The 24,449-nt window shown below is 37.8% G+C and overlaps 2 protein-coding genes across 2 annotated transcripts in view; one reads left to right on the top strand and one right to left on the bottom strand.

The window, feature by feature from the left end:
- LOC106719015 (kinesin-like protein KIF21A) overlaps positions 1 to 9,556 on the top strand; it is a 46,495-nt gene extending 36,939 nt beyond the window's left edge. Inside the window, exons 17-30 of the mRNA XM_045681817.1 lie at positions 201 to 365; positions 428 to 600; positions 1,273 to 1,374; positions 1,444 to 1,584; positions 2,053 to 2,163; positions 5,823 to 5,976; positions 6,047 to 6,182; positions 6,272 to 6,437; positions 6,516 to 6,653; positions 6,741 to 6,886; positions 6,969 to 7,117; positions 7,203 to 7,399; positions 7,735 to 7,781; positions 9,172 to 9,556. Coding sequence (XP_045537773.1) covers positions 201 to 365; positions 428 to 600; positions 1,273 to 1,374; positions 1,444 to 1,584; positions 2,053 to 2,163; positions 5,823 to 5,976; positions 6,047 to 6,182; positions 6,272 to 6,437; positions 6,516 to 6,653; positions 6,741 to 6,886; positions 6,969 to 7,117; positions 7,203 to 7,399; positions 7,735 to 7,777 — 1,821 coding nt within the window. The 3' untranslated portion in view covers positions 7,778 to 7,781; positions 9,172 to 9,556. The remainder of the gene's footprint in view (positions 1 to 200; positions 366 to 427; positions 601 to 1,272; positions 1,375 to 1,443; positions 1,585 to 2,052; positions 2,164 to 5,822; positions 5,977 to 6,046; positions 6,183 to 6,271; positions 6,438 to 6,515; positions 6,654 to 6,740; positions 6,887 to 6,968; positions 7,118 to 7,202; positions 7,400 to 7,734; positions 7,782 to 9,171) is intronic.
- Positions 9,557 to 14,548: 4,992 nt separating this feature from the next.
- Positions 14,549 to 21,800, bottom strand: LOC106719017 (U2 snRNP-associated SURP motif-containing protein). Its single transcript, XM_045681012.1, has 18 exons — positions 21,559 to 21,800; positions 21,256 to 21,349; positions 19,733 to 19,931; positions 19,265 to 19,427; positions 18,585 to 18,750; positions 18,063 to 18,226; positions 17,887 to 17,952; positions 17,766 to 17,809; positions 17,421 to 17,641; positions 16,899 to 17,010; positions 16,582 to 16,824; positions 16,297 to 16,495; positions 15,978 to 16,167; positions 15,687 to 15,897; positions 15,422 to 15,608; positions 15,226 to 15,314; positions 15,052 to 15,123; positions 14,549 to 14,921 (listed from the first exon to the last, which is right to left on the bottom strand). Exons 1-18 carry the CDS (start codon positions 21,631 to 21,633, stop codon positions 14,723 to 14,725), a joined length of 2,694 nt encoding a protein of 897 aa, XP_045536968.1. The 5' UTR covers positions 21,634 to 21,800; the 3' UTR covers positions 14,549 to 14,722.
- Between the last annotated feature and the right edge of the window lie 2,649 nt (positions 21,801 to 24,449).

Raw genomic sequence — 24,449 nt, 5'->3', positions numbered from 1 at the left:
GTACAGTGTGGCGACCCGTCGCCACACTGTACGCTCTACTACTCATGAAATATATATATGTATACCTTAGTATACCTTAGTATATAGTATGGCGACGAGTCGCCACGGCAATCGTCGCCACGCCAACAATTCGGTTTACAAGTGATCCTATAGATGTTTCACATCAATATTTGTAATAACTTATTGAGATTAATGTTCAGGAGGAGAACGAAGAGACGGAGCTGTCCCGTGTGTTGGAGCAGGTGAGGAGCGCGGAGGCGGGGAGGTACGCGCTGCAGCGTCTGGCCGCGCTCGCACTGACGCACGCGCACGACGCAGCGCGCACAGTGCGCATGTTGCGGGACACGCGCGCACAGCTCGCTGAGGTTAATACTTCGCATTATTTACTTTGAAACATTGTTTAAATTAACATAAACTGAATCTTTAGCTTTTGTTACAGATGGAAGAGAAAAACGATCGTTTAACAAATGCTCTAAAGTCATCGAATGCGAACGGAGATCAGAACCTGAACCCGTGGGGAGTGCCGCCGCCCGCGCTCGCCGCCTTGCTCGCACACGTCTCCTCCGGCACCTCCACCCGCTCCGTCTCACCTTCTGACAGGTAGATATACAGAGACAGAGAAACAGTTAACTCTATTTGCTAATAACGTTTCTTATTAGCGGTCCCGCGACTTCAGCAGCACAGAATTTAAAAAGAGCAAAAAAAGAAGGCTAAAATATTCCCTCACATATTAGCTAATATGAAGGTAGCTACCTTCCACTGCGGTCTTGCGGACAGACAGACAGACAGAAATAATAAAAAAATGATTCTTCGTTATCAGCAACGGAAATATATCGTACAAATATTACTTTACTTATTTTTTTTCTCAATATTACATACAGACATTCCAATTTTATATATATACTAGCTGTCGCCCGCGACTCCGTCCGCGCGCAGTTAATAAGCTTATATGACACGTTCGTAGATTTACCATAGCAGCGCCATCTATTGATTACTTACTCAACCCAGTCGAAAGGTATCGACATCTGTTAGAATCATTTGGAGTTAACAGATAATTGTGACTGTCAAATAATAACAGACAAATAATTAGCAATAAATTAAAATTGCGACTATAATTTGAGATTTAAACTATCCTACCTCTCAAGTTGGATCGAACTGCACATGGTGTGAGAATTTTATTATAATCGGTTAAGTGGTTTAGGAGTCCATTGAGGACAAACATTGTGACACGAGATTTATATATATTAAGATATAATTTTATTTTGATTGCAGTGCTTTGTTAGAGCGGCCGCCGGTGAGCGGAGTGCGGGAGTCGTGTACTGCGCCCGCCTCACCTCCAGACGACAACAGCAACTCCCCCTTCCATCGTAATACGTACGTAATTACTAGTAAAATGTCACTTGGTTATAAAAAGCAAATTAATTTTTAATTTGATGTTTGTAGAGTAAGACGTGGTTCGGTACGTCTGCGTGATCTGGGTGTGATCAGTCGTGATGAAGACCCCATGTCGCAGTCTATGGTGGAGCACACACCGCCACGACCTGCACCACTCAGCCGTGTGCCCAGTGCACCTGGAAGTCTGAGGTCAGTCATGATCTAGTCAAATCTTCAGCCTTTTATAAAAGGCTATATCATCAGATAGCCTTTTATTTGATCATAAAGATTGATTCATATGAAATTAAAGATCTGTTTTTCGCGATGAAAAATTTAACAATGATTAAATATGAATAAAAAAAAAATTGATAAAAAAATCCAAAAAGTAAAGTGAAAATGCGAAAAACTAAAAAGAAGTAAAAATTTAAAAAAATATACAAAAAAAGGTTGCGAGGTGCGCACTGGCTACACATCCCCGAGGACGGTGTTGCCGCAACAATCAATCTACACTTAGAAAACTAACATAATTAAATTTTTTTTAGTGCAAATTAGGTGTCAATGGCGATCTTTGGGGGAGGCCTATGCCCAGCAGTGGGCGTAACGAGGCTGAATAGATGGATGATGATGGTGCAATCGTCACATGGAATGTCGGTTAATGAGAATTTAATTGAATTTCAGAGGTCTGACGCCGATGAACTCTGTGTCATCTCCGCTGACGTCACGCCGACCTCCGCCCGAGAGCCCGCGTCCTCTGCGACGTCAGCACAGTCTCGCAAAGCCTGCATCATTGTGAGTACAAGCTTTATTCCGCCTTATCTTACTGCTTTACAACGTTACATTTCAACATTTTATGTCCAACACATGTTGTGACAGATGACAGTTTACTTGTCAAAATAACGCCATCTAGTGGTAATTTTTTTAATGTTTCTGCATTTAAAAAATTCTCAAAAGCATTTTAAAATGTTTTTTGTTTCCGTATTATTAAACTGATCTCACCACTCCTATTGATATTTATAACAAAATTTTTAAATGTTACGTGTAGTAGTTGTAGGAATATGGCACTTATTTCTTTGGTAATAAGTTTTATAATGCAAGTATCGGCACTCGGCCGCCTCGCTACCGCTCTCTGCATGACAGCTTGGGTATATGTTACGTAGTAATTATTGCTACATTTAAATAATTAAGACAATATGAGAACTAAAAAAAACATAATATTTATTATAATGAAGATTTTTCTTTTAAAAAATTACTTTATACCATTTTTATATTGTCTTAATTTTTTTTTCGAGTAGTTAGAAATTTGATAAATATGGGTTTAGTAGTGGAAGATATTTTTCAAAATATAACCGTCAGTCATGTGTGCATTGCTTGCATGAATTTTTATATTATTTTGAAGCATTAAATAAAATGTAAACGAATAAGTATTGTAATTAGAGGAAAGATTTCGTGACGGATATACAAATTGCAAATACATACAATAAATCTAATCGATAATCTGTTAATTTTACGAGACTCGCACTATTATTGAAAACGTATTACATAGTGATCGAAAATTACATACACAACGGAAAACTAACAAAACCACTACGACTTAGGGTCCTTCAAGAAGCGAGCATATCTCTTTCTTAAAGGCCGGCAACGCATCTGCAATTCTCGTAGTGTTGCGGATGTCCATGGGCGTCGATGATCACCTCGGTGTTCGCGCCGCTCGTTTGCCCCCTTCTCATATAAAAAAAAAAAAAAAAAAAAAACAACGGAAAAACAAAGATTTGTTGGCCGAAAATGTTTCGTTCTGGCAATTATTTTTTATAAGTTTTCCCTAAATATCACTTTTCTTTAATTTAATTTGAGCGTCGGTGGCTCAGGGGTTAAGCACTTGACTTGCAATCAGCAGATCCTGGGTTCGAGTCCCGCCATGTACCAATGTGTTTTTCGATTTACATATGTACATTTATCGGACGTTCTTGCGGTGAAGGAAAACATCGTGATGCAACCTGCACATATCTGAGAAAAAATTCAATGATATGTGTGAAGTCAACCAACCCGCACTTTGCCAGCGTGGTTGACTATGGCCTAGTCGCCCCTAACTTAGGGTAGGCTCCGAGCCCCTCAGTGTGGACGTATAGTGAGCTGATGATGATCCCATGGCAACGCTAATGCACACATGACTATAGAGATGGTTAGCGTTAGTGGGGGGTGCGTGCGGGATGCGTACGGGGTGTGAGCGGGGTGCGTGCGGGGTGTGAGCGGGGTGCGTGCGGGGTGTGTGCGGGATGTCTCACTGAGGTGTTACTTGCAGCCTCCTCACCGACCTCAACATTGTCGAGGACTGAAGCAGCGAAGGTCCTACGCACTGAATGACAACTGTACATTGCACCCAAATATACACCTTATTACGGAGGTTTTAAAAGCTAGTTTTAATCTGGTGTTGGTCTGATGTAAATATAGATGTTGTTTTAGATTTTATTTGGTAGATTTTAATGTGATTTATTTGTTTATTAAGTTGTTCTTTTAGTTATTAAGTGTTCAATATTTTTATTAAATTAAACAAGCTTGTGATATCATAATCTCACAAAATAGTTAGTAATAGTCTCACAACATAATTATGTTCTTGTGAAATGACACAATTTTTCTAGAAAATGCACAATGTTTAAATCAATCAAAAACACTTTAATATGTCTACTAACTTAAGTGTACTAAATTTAAATTTTTAGTGTTTTTTTTTTTATTTTATACTTTACATTAGATAACATAATAAGTTTAAAGTTACTAATATTACTACTTATGAAGAAAACTTAGTAATGATTTAATGAATTGTAAATAAAAAATAGCATTTATATACCAAAGAACTTTTTATTTTAACTCTTTTTTTTAATTATAAGACAGTCATATAAGGTACATATAGTCTTAATAACTTACTTAAGAATTATATTGTACGTACGGAGTTGTACGTAAATACAAAAAATAATACCAAGTTTAGGGAAATTAATTACTTTTTAAAACTACGGCTAAAATGGTTTTAATGGTAGTGGTAAATGTAGAAGAAGACCAAAGAAAGTATGGATGGATTGTGTGAAAGAGGATATGCATAAGAAGGGGGTAAATTCAGATATGACGGCTGATAGAGATGTATGGAGGAGTAGTACATACTGTGCCGACCCTTCATAGGGATAAGGGCTAATTTGCGTGAATGGTGACTCTTGTTATAAAATGTTGTAAATTACAGATTAATTTGAAATTAACATCACAGATATAATATTAGATTGTTTTTAATTATTGTAAATAATCTTCTAGTAACCTGAGATACAATCTCAAGATGTTTGTTATTCGCATGACTTATCAAGTAGTGCATGCATTTCTATAAAAAATATGTCTGCTATGTTTAACAAAGCTATATATATGTAGGTCTGTATAGAGACAAAGGTAATTTGAAAGCACTATACTACACTTTACTTTCTGTGGCATATTTTTTTTCTATCTGTAAAATTTTGAAGTGTGTATGTCCATTGGTATATGACGATTTTTTTTATTTGATAAGTTTTTTCCGTGATGTTTTATTTTACGTGACATGAATAATGGTAAGTTATTTTAGTTTTTTTTTAAACCATGTTGTGTTTTGTCATTGATTTCGCTTTGTGGTTGTTTGTGACGTGAAATTGAAAACAATATAGTTATCAGTTTGGATCGTAATTATATCATCAAGTTAACAACATAATAAACATATGCATTTGTTAAAAAAAAATGAAACATTCATACAATAATGGAATAGTCAACGGACGAGAATAGCATTAAAACGCATCGTACTAATATACATTCTTGGGATTTCACTGGTTAAATGTCTTTGTCCAACCTCTCATTAAAATGTATTAAGTCAAATTTACTTGCTACAGTACTTTTTGTACGATTATGATATCACGAGTTTTTCGATATATTGAAGTAGATAGCTGTCAAATTCGTTGATAATAGTAACAGAGAACAAAGGTTGGATGCAAGAAAATTTACCAGTAAATAAATTCAAAGATCCATGCAGGCCTTGTCATCTTAAACGATTGCTGGTCACCAAATATACAACTGTGGGCGACTGTTACACCACATCCTTCTCTATTTCCAGATGTGCCGTGGTTAATCGCAACCCCGCCAGTTACAATTTTGTGGCAATCTTTGTTTTCGTGCTATTGTTTTATTTAATATATCATTTACATTCTGTTTTTACTGATTACTTATTCATATAGCGAGCATCAAATCTTTCTGAGACGTTCGCACGCATTCATCGTTAATACTTTTGAGTCAAAAACGCTTATTTTAATTTACTTATTACTTTTACATATAAACATTAAAACACATAACGTACATCGGAATGTGTCATAATTCATTGTTCTAACCCGGTGTCGATCGTCCGTACCGCTTATCTAACGCCTGCGCCCGTGCGACTAACGCAGGGAGACGAGCGCGTGCGCAGGCGCAGGGCCGGGCGCGCTGGCCACGCCCCCCGCCTCGCCCGGCGCCGCCCGCCGCGCGCGCGACGACGACGTCTTCCTGCGGCTGGCGGGCGCCGCGCACGACAACTCGCCGCAAGGCGTCGTTCGAGAACTACCATTGAAAGTAACTTATTTTATTTCAATTAATATATATTAATGTTAGGATTGTATATAAAATGTATCGTTTGTTTTAGCAACGCGTGAGTATCGGAGGTGGGGGCGGGGGCGGCTCCGGGGCGTGGCTGCAGTGCACGCACGTGGCGGAGGGACACGTGGGCGCCGCGCTCTGCCTCGCCGCCACGCACTCGCTGCTCTACAGCGGCGGCGTCGGTAAGTTCGAACTTTTTAATGTACAGAAGTCTAAAGTAACTCTAAACGCCAAAGTAGCGCTTTACAACATAAAGCTTTGTCATCTGTAGATCGCACGGTGCGTGGCTGGGACCTGACGGCGGGGCGGGAGGCGTGGCGCGGCGGATGCGGCGCCGCAGTGGCCGCGCTGGCGGCGCCCGGCCTGCTGCTGGCCGCCGCGGGACCCGCCGTGCGCGCCTTCGACACGCGGCTCGGCACGCCCGTCGCCACTTTGTGGTATGTACAACTATACAAACTGACTCTCTTATACACATACAATTACTTGGTGTTACATTACTTGTGATTCATTTACAGGTCTTCGGGGGGTGTGGGTCCTACGGGAGCGGCGACGTCGACTCGCGGTGAGACCGCGGTTACAGCACTAGCGGCTGCTGACGCCCATCGCCTCTACACCGCCGCCGGTGACCGCCTGCGGCTCTGGGACCTTCGCATGTAACTACTACTGTTCATCATATATCACATGCTACTGCTGGTCTTACTACAAGCGACTGGTTATATTTACGTGTGTAATATACACAGGATGGAGTGTGTGAGCAAGTGGTGGTCTGGTCACGCGGCGGCGGTGATGTGCCTGGCGGCGGCGCGCGCCGGCCGCGGGGACCGCCTGGCCACGGGCTCGCGCGACCACTGCGTGCGACTGCTAGACCTCGCCCCCAACGACACCGGTACACAACCGCTTATTATATCATGCTCTAGGTATACGGGTCGTTCCAAAAAAATAGTTAATTGAAATAAATTGTATGTCAGGTTCTTGGGAGATCAGCACACGGCGGTTGCTGGAGCCCCCGCACTACGACGGTGTGCAGGCGCTGCTGCTGACAGGCGAGCATCTGTACAGCGCCTCGCGCGACTCCGGCCTCAAGTGCTGGAGTCTCGCAGACGGCACTCTCGCACATGTCAGTACACATCTCATTATATCTCCCAACTACTGATCTTGAAACTATGTCAGAGTATGACCTTGAAACTATGTGTGTATTCCAGAGTGTGATGAACGCGCACAAGGGGTGGGTGACGGGCGTGTGCGGGGCGGGCGCGGGGCGTGTGGCGAGCGTGGGGCGCGACCAGACGCTGCGCCTGTGGAGCCCCGCACTGCGCCCCGCAGCGCACCCCGCGCCGCTGCCCGACGCCCCGCACGCCCTCGCGCCGTACCGCGCCACCGCACTCTGCACCGCCGCCAGGTAAACCTCACACATACACACAACATTCATACACATTTATACATTCATACATAATTTATTGTGCAATAAACTCAATAACTTTGTAAAAGGTTATTAGTGACATGAACTGAATTTTTGTGTCTTTTTTTTCCATCCATTTTTGTTAGTCAGTATATTTCTGTAGTGTCGCAGATCTTCGCAGGTTTAGGTAAACATTTAAAAAATGTAAAAAAGTAAACGTCCTTTGATGTCGTTTTACTAAACTCATTGTATTATGTGACTACGAGTACACGTTGTTTGAAAGAAGACGGTGTCATTGTTCACGTGTAAGTAATTAACGTGTGAGTGTGTTGCAGCGGCGGCGAAGTGCGTGCGTGGCGGATCGTCGACGACCAGTGACCAGGTGCTCACACAAACACACAGACTAACAGACAGACTGAATTTACATTAACAAAAAACAAATTCACTATGTCGACTAACCTTTGCGCTTCGCTTTACTATAACAATACGCTTGTTTATGGTTTAAACGAACGGTACAAAATTTCATGACGTTCAATGTTATTACAATTTTATTTACTATTCTATTTTACATTTTTCAAAGAATTTCTCTTATCTTTAAGGAATCAAATCCATCTTACTAGTATTATAAATCCAAAAGTAAAAAAAAAACGGCTGACGGATCTTGATGAAATTTGGGACAGACGTAGAACATAGTCTGGAAGAATACATAGGCTACTTATTACGTTTTTTTTAATTCCGCGTGGACGGAGTCACGGGCGACAGCTAGTAAGGTACACAGTATTAAAGTTAACACTAAAACTAACTATCATGTACACACACCTGTAAAGTTCACGTAAGTACTGTATATGGTAAGAAGCCGGCGACACAGCTTGCGCACGCGTCGTCGCCGCTCCACCACCCGCCGTTAACTCACACCTCATGCTTAGCTAATTGAACCTTATACACATCAACATAAGGTCGTGTTTTCATCACTCTCTTTTATCTTTAACACTTAACCCTTTATTATAACCTAATTAGCAATGCTTTGATTAAATCCTATCTCTAAATAACCGTCACTTGCTAGTTTTCTTCTATTTTTTGTGTATGTCACAACTGTTATTAATGTTTAAATATATTTTTTATTACCTTTTATTATTTATCTGTTAAATTTATAGCACTCGAATTAATATTCAAAGAAGGATACCTCAGTTTGAATATTATATTTTTAATCGTATTTCTTCCAGTTTTCTTTCCTTAAACTTTTTTACTTTCTGTGTCTAACTTCACTATTTAACAAACAAGGTTCTGATGAAATCTTAGTGCTTTCGATGTTGTACTAAATATCTAGATCGTGTTAATTTTAGATCATAGTGTTTTCATAAACATGTCGATGAAATCGTCCATGACTAGTAGTTCTCTGTAGTGATCCTCATAGCACTAGTTCTTCACCATTAGTTTCATTATGCTAGTATTACGTCTACGATTTTTTTTCTCTTTGTTACTATTCTGATGTTAAACTTTTTCCTTATCCAAGTCCGTTTCGTCTATTACTTTGTATATTGTTTGAAAATAATAAACTATAAAGTAAGGAAGGATTGCAATTTAGTGTTTGAGAATACAAAAAAAAAATCCTTTGATGTTTTTAGGTAAATCTTGAGCTTATGTCGTTTTCCTTCATATTTTCGTTCAATGCACTTCTATTGGCTCTACTAACAAAAAAAAAAATCAAGCAACGTATTGCTCTTTTATGTATATTTTACGAAATATTCTACAACAATATTGATGTTTTACAGTGATGGTCGCATTCGTATCTGGCAAGTGCGGCAAAGCAGGTGACAGCGCGACCTCGCCACCAGCCCGCGCCGCGCCTGGCGGTGACCTCCGCACATCGGACACCTCGCACCGGTACGTGACTCTGACGCGTACCAATACGTGTCCTTAATGCGTACCAAAACGTGCCCTTGACGTGTACGACCTCGTACCCAAATGTAGACGTGGCACGTGCACGTAATTAAATGTGGGGGTGGCACGTACCCGTACTCAAATGTGGTCGTAGCACTAACACGTACCAATTTCTATAGCGCTGATGCGTTTTTAATTTTGCGTTATTTATGTAAAGGAAAGTAAAATTGTGACTGACACTGGAATATACCAATATTGAAATTTAAAAATCTAAAATGTGAATGCAAAAGAGCAATTGCCTTTTGAAGATTAGGAAAAGAAAATAACAGTAGTAATAATTCTTGTAAACTAAACAGTTGTAAAGACAAAATTCATTCAATATCCAAATATATGTCAATTATTAAACTTGAATGCGTCGTGTATTTATGATGTAGGAAAACTTTACTCATTTGTGTCATTGTGAGTTTCTAATTTGACTTAGCAATGGTTTGAATCCATTGAAATCCTATAGAAATTGTTAAATTTAGGCTTAAATGTGTGATAGCAATAATAGGGAAGCTATTTTTAAAAAAGCTTTAATAATAACTTACTGAACCAATTGTTAGCAAGCAAATAATTTCGAATATAAAATTATGAAATAATAGTGCTTTAGCGTGAATATGTATTATTAGTTAATTTTATGTATTTAACTCAAACCAGTGTTTCCCATCTTGTTTTATTAAATTTTCCCAAAATAACTCATACAAAATTGTATGACTACTGCAAAAAAAATAATATAATTTTTTACACTGGAAACACTGGTCTTAAATCAATGTTTAAAGTCAATATCTATGCACAAATTATTTTTAAAAAGTTATATTTAAAATAAAGTATTTTTTTTCTGTCAATGTATGCAATGAAAAATTGATTAGATAGGAAGTTAGTCATTAATTACTTGACTGTTTCTCTTATTGACAATACGTTCAACTATAAAAATTAGATATGGCATAATGTTTCCTATTTCACTAAATAACCGTAGGTTTCTGAGAACCAAGTCTCTGTATGAAACATATCGTTATCCCTGTCATTATCTTTGAAAAAACAGTGATAACAATATATTTTAAATGGAGATTTCGATCTCAAAAACCCACATTAAGTCAGTATAAATTGTGAAGATCACTTTTGTAACAATACTCTGTGATTAATCAATTATATTTTTGTACATTCCAACGCTACGGGTAGTTGTAACTTTGTAATCTCGTGTTTGTAGCCATGGTGTTGCCAACACTTAAAATTAAAATATCATTTAAATTACGTTTCAGTGTTGTTACTTTGCTTATGTTTTTTTTAAATGTTCATGTCACCGATCGATTGTGAATTTAATGAATTTATAATCTCACTAGACATTTTTTTTCTAGTTGTTAGTTTACATCGTATTATAACTGATGAAAATTACAATCTGCTGGTGACGCATATCTTAAATAAAATATTAGGTCCTTACATATGAAATTGGCGTTTTGTATGGGAGGAACAAAAAGTCGAATATTTTTTAATATAATATTTTTAATTAATCAAAGTATGAACCATTATTTTCTATGCACTTTTGCGATCTCATAGGTAGTTCATTGATCCCTTTACTAAAAAAACCAGTCGGACGGGAATCAATAAAATCTTTGAAGGCGATTTGGACTGCTCCATCGGAGTTGAATTTTTTCCCTTGCAAGAAGTTATCCAAATTTCGAAAAAAATGGTAATCTGTTGGAGCAAAGTCTGGGGAGTACGGAGGATGTCTTAGACTTTCCAATTGAAGCTCTTCTAATTTAGTAGCCGTCTGTTGCGCAGTGTGTGGTCTAGCGTTGTCGTGAAGCAGCAGTGGCGTGGAGCGATTGACCAGCCTAGGTTGTTTAGCCGCTAGCTTTTCCATCATGGCTTGCAATTGCTGACAATAGACATCAGCCGTAATAGTCTGGCCAGATTTGAGAAAACTGTAATGAACAATACCGGCACTAGTCCACCAAACTCTTACAAGTAACTTTTTTGGGGTTAATTTTCGCTTGGGGCAGGATTTGGCTGGCTGGCCAGGATCCAACCATTGCGCTGAGCGCTTCCGATTATCGTAAAGAACCCATTTTTCATCACAGGTAATGATTCGGTTTAAAATACCTTCATTATTGTGCCGGTTTAGTAATGTAACGCAACAGTCGACGCCCGTTTGCCGGTTTGCTTCAGTCAATTCGTGAGGTACCCACCTTTCAAGCTTTTTAATCTTCCCAATTTGCTTCAAGTGAATTAAAACAGTTTTATCACTAACATCGCAGCCTGCAGCTAACTCGGACGTGGTTTGCGATGGATCCGCTTCCACAATAGCCTTCAACTCTTCATTATCAACTCGAGTCTCAGGCCGTCCACGGGGCTTGTTCTGCAGATCGAAATTTCCAGAACGAAAACGTTGGAACCAAAAACGAACTGTGTTTTCTTTTGCAACACGACCGCCATACACATCATTCACCCTTCGAGTCGTTTCCGCAGCACTAGTGCCACGGCGGAACTCGTACTCGTAAATAATGCGATATTTTAAGTTTTCCATTTTGTAAAATGAGTGACGCAAACAGAAAAAAACAGAAGAAAAAAAAACAAATGAATGACGGTCATCGAACCACAAATACATGAGTCTATAGCTGTACAAATTTGAATTTGGAATTCCTTACCAAAGAGGAGAAATTCGTGATTAAAGTGGCCAGTACGAAAAACGCCAATTTCATATGTAAGGACCTAATAACCAATAAATTATTTTCTGTAATAAATACAGTCAAAATCTGTTATAACGACATCGAAGGGACTACTCATATTGAGTTGTAAAAACCGATAGTTGTAACAACCGGTGACAGGTATTAATAGGAAAGATATGTAATAACATTCAGCCAGGACCTTTGATTTTGGCAGAGCTGGGCATTAACTCGTTAATCCGTTAATCGTTAATTAACGAAGTTAATATTTTGCTTAACGGATTAACTTTTAAGTTAACTTCAAAAAGTGTTAACGCTTTTGTTAACTTCCGTTAAACTCAACTTCCGTTAATAAAAGTCCGTTAATCGTTAAATTAGAAACTTGGAGACGTGCTGTCATTTTGTTTAAATTACGCGCCACGCCACGCTCGTAAGTTCAGCTATGTTGGGCAACTGTCGGCGACTCGAATGGTAAACGAACGAATTGATAATTGATATATGTGAAGTTCGCGTGCAAGTGTGATGCATCAGAGCGTTCGGGAAAGACGTGACCAACAGAAAAATAAGGTTCGAAATAGTATATTTCATTACGAGTATATAAAAGCACGAGTATGTAATAGCCCACATTCGGAACGCTCTTCGTCCCTGCAATACGCCACTCTTTGAGCAACTGTATTAAAACACTTTTTACTCGTGCTTTTTCTTTAGCTTTTCCAAACTCGTGCGTTCTCTTTCCCAACTGTCAAAATAATGTCTATTAAAAGAAAAAACAACCGCGAAGTTTTTACAAAAAAAAAAATCATTGAAGTTTTTATGATTCATGCAAATATTTTTAAAAAAGAAGCTCCTAATTTGTTACAATATCAGATTTAATGATTTGATTCAATGAATTAGGTTAGGTTTCATTTTATATTTAATCTCATTAAATTTCATTTTCATTTCATATTGATAAAAATAATCTACTGAAGACTTGGCCCTTTGCCTTCCCAGAATGGGTGAAGAAAACAAAAAAAAAAATCTCTGTTTGTATTCTTTTACGGTTGGCGCCATTTTTCAAACATTTTAGTTAGTTGAGTTTATTGTGTTTTTAATATTCTATTAAATTGTTTCATTTTTCGCAACTATATTAAAAATAGTTGTTTAGTACACGTGCGGAATTGTCATTACAACTTATTCCAACTGTCAAATCTCACCTTCGGCTGCGCCTCGGCTCGGGTAGACATTTGTCGGAACTCTTTGCAATGACAGGCTTTCCGCACTCGTAATGAAATATACTATAATGCATTCATACTTGTCTCTAATACTAATGTGTTATAGAATATATAGTCAAATTACTATTTTAAACAAGTGTCGCCACAATAAGTGTGAAATTAGTATGTACAATTTTGGTATGGTTAACTGTTAACGATTAACTTTAACTTGCGTTAAATTTTCGTAAATTTAACGCTTTAACGATTAACGAAGTTAATTTTTTAATTAACGAATTAACGATTAACGAAGTTAACTTTTCGATTAACTGTGCCCACCTGTGGATTTTGGTCAATTTAACCGGTATGTTGTTCTAAACGATGTCGCTATAAACGGTTTTGACTGTATACACATAATAATTTATGCTTTGGATTAGGTTAATGAAATTGTAGTTATGAGTGTTGGAGCATTATGGCAACATTATGATTGACCTTAAAGTGACTTTGTCCTTTTTTATATTTTTATACGAGAGTAAAATAAAAATATGAATCTATGTAAGGATAGAATCTCATTACAATTTTGATCAGCTTTTTTTTATTTCGGGTGACGTCACTTTAAGGTTGATTTTGTGTATGAAAATTGTAGTAAACAAGATTTTCCAAAATGTATGGCTATGAATATTTTTTGCAGTTTGTTTTTCCTTTCAGTATTATTGTTTTCATTTTTTTTTGTATTTAAGATAAGTTGTGTGTTCATTTTCCTATAAGTTTTAATGATTTTAAAGTGCAATTATCACAAAATATTAACTAAAATGTAATTATAAGTAAAAATGAAGATTAATTGAAATGAAGTTATCTAACAAATTAAGTCGCAAAAATTTTAAAAAAATTTGAATGATTTAATTTTATCAATAAATTTTTAAATAAAAGGTAATTTAGGTTCTATTAAATAAAAAACAAAACATTCATTTGGTCATTACTTTTATTTTTTTTAAACCTAATCGTGAGTTTCCACTTTCACAAATTGTTAGCTTTATTTTATTGACAATGTTGTGAAACATGTGTTGAAGTGTAAACTCAACACCCATAATACAAAAAAACTTACATATTGCTGTCATTTAAATTAAATTTAGTCTTGAATGAATAAATTTTTAAAATAAACGTTTATCGCAACATTATAATGAAAGTGTAAAATTTATTTTATTTTGCAGAAATGAAATCGAAAAAAAAAATTAATATTTAAGTTTTTAATTTATATACTTTATACACACATGTTATATATCTTTTAAAATATATTTAAACATATGAATGATGGAGATTTACAATACGTTTTGTTGAAAATAATTTAACTTTTATATATTTAATTTTTCTCATGCACCGCATTATTTTTTATCATTTTTCAATATGTAATTAAATTCTTAGAAGCTGTTGAAATATACTCTTGATACAAGATTTTGTTTTATTTCACTACACAAAACCTATTCATTCGATACTGACTTTGTTTGTTCGTAACACTATTATTTTTAATCTTAATAATATTCAATACTTTGTCAGTATTTATATTTTGCATGTTTGTTGTGTTTCCTGTGATAGAAGGCAGGGGGCGTGGCCGGGGAGCGGCGCCGCCTATCTCTCTCCCGGTCTCGATCTCTCTCCCGTTCCCTCTCTCTTTCCCTCTCTCGATCTCTTTCACGAAAACGATCACTTTCTCTTTCTCTAGATCTGGATCTTGAACGTGATTTTCGATCACTGAAAATAGAATATAAATGAAATAAAAAAAAATGAACAAAAACCTGAAATACATAAATACTTAATAAATAAATAAATACAGTAAAGGTATCATCTATACAATTTAACGTAAAAAAATTCCTTATCTCACCTGTGACGATTTCGCTTTGGCGGAGGAGATAGACTGGGCTCCCTGGATTTCTTCGATTTCTTAGACGATATCCTAGAAACAAAATAATACATCCATACATACATACATGTCAATTTCTTATAAATGACTAAAAACATAAATGCAAAATGATATATAAATGATTAAGAAACTAACGAGTAAGTGTCGTCGTCAGCGGGCGAGCGGCGCCGCGCGTCCGGAGACTCGCGCACCTCCTCCTGCGCCTCCTTCGCTTCTTTAGCCGCCTGCAAACAAATACATGGTTGAATATTATATCATACATGTAGCTAAAAATAGAACTAGAACAATTTGACAATTGTTTTCTGACAAATCTAACTTCAGTTCCGGTTACCTTTTTAATGAGCTTGCGACGGTAATGCTGCAGCTGCTGCTGTGCAGTAAGAGCGGGCTTGCGAGCGCGAGCACCCGACTCCAGCTCGTCCCCGTACCGCAGCACGCGCACCTCAATGTCGCGCAGCACCCGCCGCGGCAACGACAGCTCCTCCGCGCCCGCACCTCCGCCCCGAGGGGACTCCGCCCTACACACACACCTGTATAAGCTCCGCCCCCTTATGTTTTATCAGCACAATCGCCTACAAAATGATTGGTCTTATCACCTGTCATGTGTAGGCGTGAGCGTGGAGTCGTGAGGCGAAGGGGGCTCGGGCTCGGGCTCCGGCTCGGCGGTGGCGGGCTCCACGCTCTCCCAGCGCGACGGTACGAACCCAGCCACGCCCGCGCCCACACCCGCCCCACCCGCGGCCCCGCCCCCCTCCACTGTGCGCTCCGCCTCGCCCTCCAGCGGCACACCGTCGATGTCTTCCTCAACTGTTCAATCAAAGAACAACACAAGTTAGAAAAACATATAACATAGTCACATTTATATGATGTAAGCAATGGTCGTGTACCCGGCACACCGTCGATGTCGTCATCAGGTCTCCGGGCGGCGGCGAGGCGGCGCAGCGCGGCCCCGTCCAGTGCGCCCTCCCACGACCCCGAGCTGGCGGGAGAGCGCGCGCCCGACTCCCCGCCTGAAGCCTCGCCCTCGCCCGCACCACCCTCCGACACACCCTGAACACCTGCACTTCCACCATCTTCCTGCATAGAACCAAGACACGCTAAGATAACAAGATTTTACGAGTTACTGATCTAACAGAAGAACCCCGTACTCAGACACTTTCGAATTAGATTGCTTAATGCGTACCGAAAGTTCCGGTCAAGTCAGTGATAAGACTGTACCTTATCGTGTCCGAGGAATATATCGTTGATGTGCAGCAGGAAGTCTGTGGGGTAGACAGCCCAGTCGGCCCAGGCCTGCAGCACGCGGGCCACGCGAGCTCGGAACCCCTCCTGCTGCAGCCGCGAGCCCATGCGCAACATGGCCGCCCGAGCCGCACGCATTATGTCAGGCAAACGGCTCTGAAACCTAGCGCGATACATACTTATGTTAAAATAAACGTACATATTGTACCGTTGTGGGCGTGGCTCGTACGTATGTTACGATATACATACGCGCTGCGATATGCGCTGGCGTTGGTGAGTTTTGCGCCGGCGTTGTGCAGGATGTCAGAGAGCAGGTAGAGTCTGGCGGCGCGGCGCGGTGGTGCGGTGTTATCGCCGGCGAGCGCCTCCGCCAGGCACTGCGCCACCTCGCCCGCAGCCTCCGCGTGCTCCAAACACCACGCCATCACCTCCCCCACACTGCTGCGCGACGGCGTCAGCGCACGGATCAGCTCCTCCAGCCGGTCCCGCTGGCTGACATCACATCACAACATCAATAAGACTCCAGTTCTCCACACGAGTGTCACTCCGCGTGTCAGTGAGCTGACCTGTTGGAGAGTGTGCCGCGTATGTTCTCCTTGGCCTCGTCCTCCTCCACCAGCTCGTCGGGCATGCCCGCCGTGTACAGGTTCATCACTGGCGGCCGCCACACTGACCCACCTGCGCACGCGCAATACACTTTTTATACACTGTTCTAAATAAAAACATTCATATTTTATTTCTCACCAGCTTTTACCCGCGACTCCGTCCGCGCGGAATAAAAAAAATGCACACAAGATAAAAAAGTTCCTATGTCCGTCTCCTAGTTCTAAGCTACCTCCCCATCAATTTTCAGCTAAATCAGTTCGACCGATCTTGAGTTATAAATAGTGTAACTAATACGACTTTCTTTATAAATAGATAATACCTAAATATTTAATAAGTACAAATGTTTTCGAAAACCAATTTATTTTTCCTTAATTTTTTTTACTTTATCTTAAAAATATAGCTGTTTAGTTATTACATGTCACTTTATATCACTATATTCAAGAATTATAGTCTTTTTGCATACCATTGAGTAGAAAGTTTACCTTCAAACATCCTAAAGTCGTGCAGCGCCCACTGTTTGGGCGAGTCTCCCTGCAGCATGGAGAACAACTTCCAGCGATAGTAGACATGCGCCGGCGACTGGTTCTCGAACAGAAACCGGAAGAATGGGTTGTTCAGTTCCCGGTTCATTATGATCGCCTCGAACATCGGACCTTCGCGGATCACAAACTCCACCATGCGGTGGATCAGCATCAGAATATTCCTATAAAATGCTTTATCTTGTAATTAAGTCAAGTCAAACAGTCAACTCGATAAGTCAAAGTTCACACGGACATCGACAACAATATTAAAGATATTTTTTTTTATATTGGTGATTTGGTATTTACCTTTCTGTAGGCACCACAACTTTGACAATAGATTGTGACAGTATCTGAAAAAAATAAATAAAAAAAAACTTAATTCAATATCAAGTTAGATTTAGTTTACTAAGGAAATGTTGATAATAACCTGGTCGTATAACTTCTTGTCTTCTGGTTCGTGTGGATAATAATCTCCGGGTCGTATTCTCGGAATCTGAAAAGAATTAAAAAAGCTTATTATTATTATTGACTAAAATAAGGGAAAAAAGGCAGTAGATGCAGACTAAGTTGATAATTAGTGCAGCGATCAAAGTGTTATATGACCTTGGAGGCGAGATGTTTTGGTGGCTGAGCGTTGAAGGGCAGTCCTGAGGGCGGCGGTGGTTTGCTGGGCTGCTGCAGGGCGGGCGGGATGTAGATGGGCACCGGAGGGATCACCACCGCTTTACCCCACCCTAGCTTCATCTCGTAGTTCATTATCTCCTTACCTGCAATTAATATAACCTTTTTATCTAAATAATAGTCACAAATAAAATTGTATTATCAATGTTAACAGTCTCAAAATTTATGTTTGTTAGAATGTATCTCCAGCACGGTTCAACAGATCTGGATGAATTTGGCATGGCTATAGAACATAACATGGGAGAATGCATAGGCTACTTATAAAGTTTTTTTTTTAATTCCGCGCAAACAGAGTCGCGGGCGATAGCTAGTGTACACATAATTAAGGAATCATATTAAAAAAACATCATATATTTAAATTAAGCCTAACTTATTTACAAAATAAAATATCTTGAAAGTAGTTCTTATTGTAAAATAGAGAATATAAAAACAAAATCTTATCACCATTAATACAGCGCAGAGCTCGCTCTCCGTCTTTCCGCGACATGAAGGCAACAAATCCGCAGTTACGTCCGCGCGCTTTCTCCTCATCAGAACGCGGCCACATTATCTTGATGCTGGCCAGAGGCCCGTACCGACCAAAGATCTCCATCAGCTGCTGCTCCGTTATCTGAACACAATGCAGCAACATTCTCATATCACTTCATCATCAACAGCTCACTATACGACCCCACTGAGGGGCTTTGTGCCTATCCTAAATTAGGGATGACTAGACCATAGTCAACCACGCTGGCCCAGTGCGGGTTGACTTCACACATATCACTTGTAACCATCAAACTCATGCCAGTGTCTAGAGGAATGGACAAAGAATAAACAGTCCACTCTAGATTCAAATATCTATGCATCTATGCTGGTCTATTTCTTATGCAATTAATATCTTTAGTATACAGTGAAGCTGGATAAGCGAGAGTCCAAGAGACCACAAAAAAATTATCGACTACAGAAGTTTCTTGGTCGGTCTTCAGGACAAGACTCTTGCTTATACAGGTTTGATTGTCTTTTTGTAGTCATTTAATTGCAGGTATTTTATTGTTGAACCATCAGTAAAATTAGATACTTAATTTACTGCAATTAATACTAAACATCTCGTAAAATATTATAATGTTTTCGTAATTTTCACTGACCTTTGGGTTGAGATTGCCAAGATAGAGATTAGTGGTATTTGGATCCCCAGTATCATAAGAGCCGATATCAGGTATAGTGTCCAATGCAGGCTCACCAGCGACAACCCCACGCTCGCGCAACACATTTTTATACTTATGCCGCTCTGATCTCTCCTCTTGAATCCTGTGAATTTAAATTGAACAAATATTTATAACCTTTTCAAATAATGTACCTTTTATTAAATTAAAAATACAATTGACAAACAAGAATGTGGGCTACTAAAAACTGCTTTTAATGGCAGTACTGATTATTAGTTACATCAGTGGAACTCTACTATAATTATTAAATTAAAAAAATAATGAGTTAAATGTTCAATGGCACCGACTCAGTACTTTGTCGTAAGTTCACTTCCATATGATAAATTCATAGTGCCTTGGATTGCGTAATTTTATTCAGTATGTAGGTCTAATGTTAAAATTAATACAGACTGTCTCAATTCCTCTTTGAATAGTTCTAGATTGCTCTTCTTTTTATCCTTGTTAAGTTTGGCGCGAGGTCGCAGACCAGACTCGGGACGTGGTGAGATTTGCGCAAGACTGCGCAACACCTCCGCCTCTGTGCTCTGTTTCTTGTCATCCAGTCGAGACACTGGCTTGTACAGCTTTCCTCGCTCTGATGTGTCCTCCTCTGATAATAGAAAGCAATTGTTAAGTTGTAATTAATTTATGTTAAAAAATCCTTTTAGTTTCTTAATTCTGCTAAAATTGTTTAACATCAACTACAGTTGTCCCTGGATAAGTTAGAAACCTCTAGAGCAAGAGACATTGTCAGGTCCCTGACGACTTCCATAAGCAAAAAACTTGTGTTAGAGAGAAACCTATATAAGTGAGATATCACGGTCCCTTAGTCTCACTTATCCAGATTCAACTGTATTACTATATTAGATTCCAATCAAAACTTTAAACCAACTAAAATTTATGCTAAAACTCGTAAATTGATAAATATTTTGTTAAAACATATTGACTTACATAACCATATAACATTAGCTACTCTTATTTCACATTATCACTTCACTATATCTCACAATTATAATAAAATAGTCAATTCACAATTATAATAATAGGAGCGTCGGTGGCTCAGGGGTTAAGCACTTGACTTGCAATCTGCAGGTCCTGGGTTCGAATCCCGCCATGTACCAATGTGTTTTTCGATTTACATATGTACATTTATCCGAAGTTCTTACGGTGAAGGAAAACATCGTGATGCAACCTGCACATATCTGAGAAGAAATTCAATGATATGTGTGAAGTCAACCAACCCGCACTTGGCCAGCGTGGTTGACTATGGCCTAGTCACCCCTAACTTGGGGTAGGCTCCGAGCCCCTCAGTGGGGACATATAGTGAGCTGATGATGATAATAAAATAACCAAAGATGGTAAATAACAATGCCATGTATGGATTTTCGACATACCTCTGTATCCTTTAAACTTTTAAAATCAATAGGATGAAAGAAAAAAGCTTAAGCCTAAGTTCTTGTTCATATCTGACTTGTGGAAATTTCAAATATTTGACAATGTATGGGAGTGTGATGTTAAAGTAAGTTTTACCAGTTTGAACCAGTTGATTGCACCCTTAAGTATGATATGATATAATTATGACAACTGCTTGAGTTAATAACAATAGAATAATCTATATATATATATATAAAAGAAAGTCGTGTTATTTACACCATTTATAACTCAAGAACGGCTGAATCGATTTGACTGAAAATTGGTGGGCAGGTAGCTTAGAACCAGGAAACGGACATAGGATAATTTTTACCCCGTTTTCTATTTTTTATTCCGCGCGGACGGAGTCGCGGGTAAAAGCTAGTTTAATTATAATGTGGAAAAGAAAAGGCAAGTAAAAAGCTGCAGTATAAACAAGTTGTGATTTCCCCTCTTTGGTGATAGTTTGCAATACCATTGAGAATTTTACTTAGTCAAGTGTTATTTTAAGCTGAAAATCTTACTTCTTGCTCCTGCATCATAAGTACCAGCTTTAACCCACACCTTAGATGTGGTGCTGGGTACTTCTTGAAATGTCTCCACAAATTCTTTAAATACCTGGAAATAAAATTTAATCCAGCAATTTAATACAAAATCTGTTGTTTCCAGTAAAACTAATCAAATGAAAAATATACTTGATTACTAAATGCAGTCTGTTTGCATCAATCCCCTATAAATAAACTTGATACTACAATTTTGTTTTATTTATCAACAACTCACACCTTTATGTATTAAATTAGACAATCCAATCCAGTATGACAACTTACATGAGCAGCCGCTTCCTCTTCTTCTTTCTTACGAAGCTCCTCTAGCTCTTTCTTAGATAAATTTCTGGTACCCATTATACCTTAAGTTAAGGATCTTAAAACATTTACATGAATATTAACCACTTTTAATGTTGAGGAACCTTTCCCTTCAATCCAAATAAAATTTACTCAAAAGTACAACTAAATTAAAACATCGCGCTGACGAAAATCACGTTATTTCACTCATATAAGTAATAACTTAAATAATTTAAACTTTATAATATTGTAAACAACTAATTATAACCTCAACATTTATAAATTATGAATATGAAGTGAAGTGAGCTGTGAGTTAAGTGAGCATAGACTATATTAAAGTGACTCTTGTCAAAGAGTGTAAACAACAGACTATTGTAATTGAATATATTGGTGTTACAAGTCATAAAATTTTACAGAGTCAAAATTATCAAAAACGATCATGAAATAACAAGAGGAAGTAAAGGTTAACATAAATATAAATACTCAGTAGTTATTAAAAAAGAAAAAAGTCATGTAAACCAGGCAGAATTTATCGACATTAGAGCATTAAACAAATAGTAAGCCTTTGGTTTATTAAAATTCATACTTTTAGTTTCTAAAGAGAAATAAAGTTTTTTGGATAACCTGCTTTGAGTAATTAGTCCATAATATCTGTTTATTGCGAGGTCCTCTGCGTTCATCAAGAAACATCGGCCAGATCTAGTTATAGAACTTGGAAACATCTTTTTCAAGATATCTATATATATAAAAGAAAGTTGTGTTAGTTACACCATTTATAACTCAAGAACGGATGAATCGATTTGACTGAAAATTGGTGGACAGGTAGACCTCCGTGAAGTTGGCCCCCTCACTTTCATTTTTTTAACTTTTTTTTACGCAAATCGTTTGAGAATCGTTTGAGAGGGTTTGAGAGAAAAGAAATATCGTTTGAGAGTTCCTACTTTCTCCGTAAAAACAATTTCAAATTCTAGTGTTAAGTTGGCCCCCTCACTTTACTTTTTTTTATTTTTTTCAATGCGAATCGTTAGAGAGTCGTTTGAGAGACATTAAGAGAAAAAAAATATCGTTTGAGAGTTTTTACTTTTTCTGTAATAAATATTTTAATTCTGGGCATCGAAAGTTACAAATCGATTTTCTTTTTTTTCCGAATTAAATATAGCAATCATGCACTTAGACGATTCAAATTTATTGTGTAGGTAAAGAATGGTAAGAGAGTGATTGAGAGAAAAGAGAAATCGTTTGAGAGTTAATACTTTTTCAGAAATATATATTTCAATGTCGGAATCGAAAGTAACAAATCGATTTTCATTTTTTCGAATTAAATATGGGAATCATGAGGATAAACGATTCAAATTTACTGTGTAGGTAGAGAATGGTAAGAGAGTGATTGAGAGAAAAGAGAAATCGTTTGAGAGTTAATACTTTTTCTGAAATATATATTTCAATGTCGGAATCGAAAGTAACAAATCGATTTTCCTTTTTTCCCAATTAAAATAGCAATCATGCACTTAGACGATTCAAATTTATGGTGTAGGTAGGGAATGGTAATAGAGTGATTGAGAGAAAAGAGAAATCGTTTGAGAGTTAATACTTTTTCTGAAAAATATATTTCAATGTCGGAATCGAAAGTAACAAATCGATTTTCCTTTTTTCCGAATTAAATATAGCAATCATGCACTTAGACGATTCAAATTTATTGTGTAGGTAGAAAATGGTAAGAGAGTGATTGAGAGAAAAGAGAAATCGTTTGAGAGTTAATACTTTTTCTGAAGTATATATTTCAATGTCGGAATCGAAAGTAACAAATCGATTTTCCTTTTTTCCGAATTAAATATAGCAATCATGCACTTAGACGATTCAAATTTATGGTGTAGGTAGAGAATGGTAATAGAGTGATTGAGAGAAAAGAGAAATCGTTTGAGAGTTAATACTTTTTCTTAAATAAATATTTCAATTTCGGAATCGAAAGTTACAAATCGATTTTCATTTTTTCGAATTAAATATGGGAATCACGAGGATAAACGATTCAAATTTACTGTGTAGGTAGAGAATGGTTAGAGATTGATTTAAAGAAAAGAGAAATCGTTTGAGAGTTAATACTTTTTCTGAAATAAATATTTCAATTTTTGAGATTTGTAAGTTTTTGAAAATCGATTTGTTACTTACGATTCCGAAATTGAAATATTTATTTCAGGAAAAGTATCTACTCTCAAACGATTTCTCTTTTCTCTCAATCACTGCCTAATCATTCTATACCTATACAAAAAATTTGAAACATCTAAGTGCATGATTGCCATAATTATTTCGGAAAAAAAGGAAAATCGATTTGTAACTTTCGATTCCGACATTGAAATATATACTTCAGAAAAAGTATTAACTCTCAAACGATTTCTCTTTTCTCTCAATCACTCTCTTACCATTCTCTACCTACACAATAAATTTGAATCGTCTAAGTGCATGATTGCTATATTTAATTCGGAAAAAAGGAAAATCGATTTGTTACTTTCGATTCCGACATTGAAATATATATTTCAGAAAAAGTATTAACTCTCAAACGATTTCTCTTTTCTCTCAATCACTCTCTTACCATTCTCTACCTACACAGTAAATTTGAATCGTTTATCCTCGTGATTCCCATATTTAATTCGAAAAAATGAAAATCGATTTGTAACTTTCGATTCCGAAATTGAAATATTTATTTAAGAAAAAGTATTAACTCTCAAACGATTTCTCTTTTCTCTCAATCACTCTCTTACCATTCTCTACCTACACAATAAATTTGAATCGTCTAAGTGCATGATTGCTATATTTAATTCGGAAAAAAGGAAAATCGATTTGTTACTTTCGATTCCGACATTGAAATATATATTTCAGAA

The sequence above is a fragment of the Papilio machaon genome, chromosome 2 (assembly GCF_912999745.1).
Source record: "Papilio machaon chromosome 2, ilPapMach1.1, whole genome shotgun sequence".
In the NCBI taxonomy this organism is placed as follows: domain Eukaryota; kingdom Metazoa; phylum Arthropoda; class Insecta; order Lepidoptera; family Papilionidae; genus Papilio; species Papilio machaon.
Note: the sequence above shows the minus strand (reverse complement) of the source record. Positions and strands in the feature narration are given on the sequence as shown.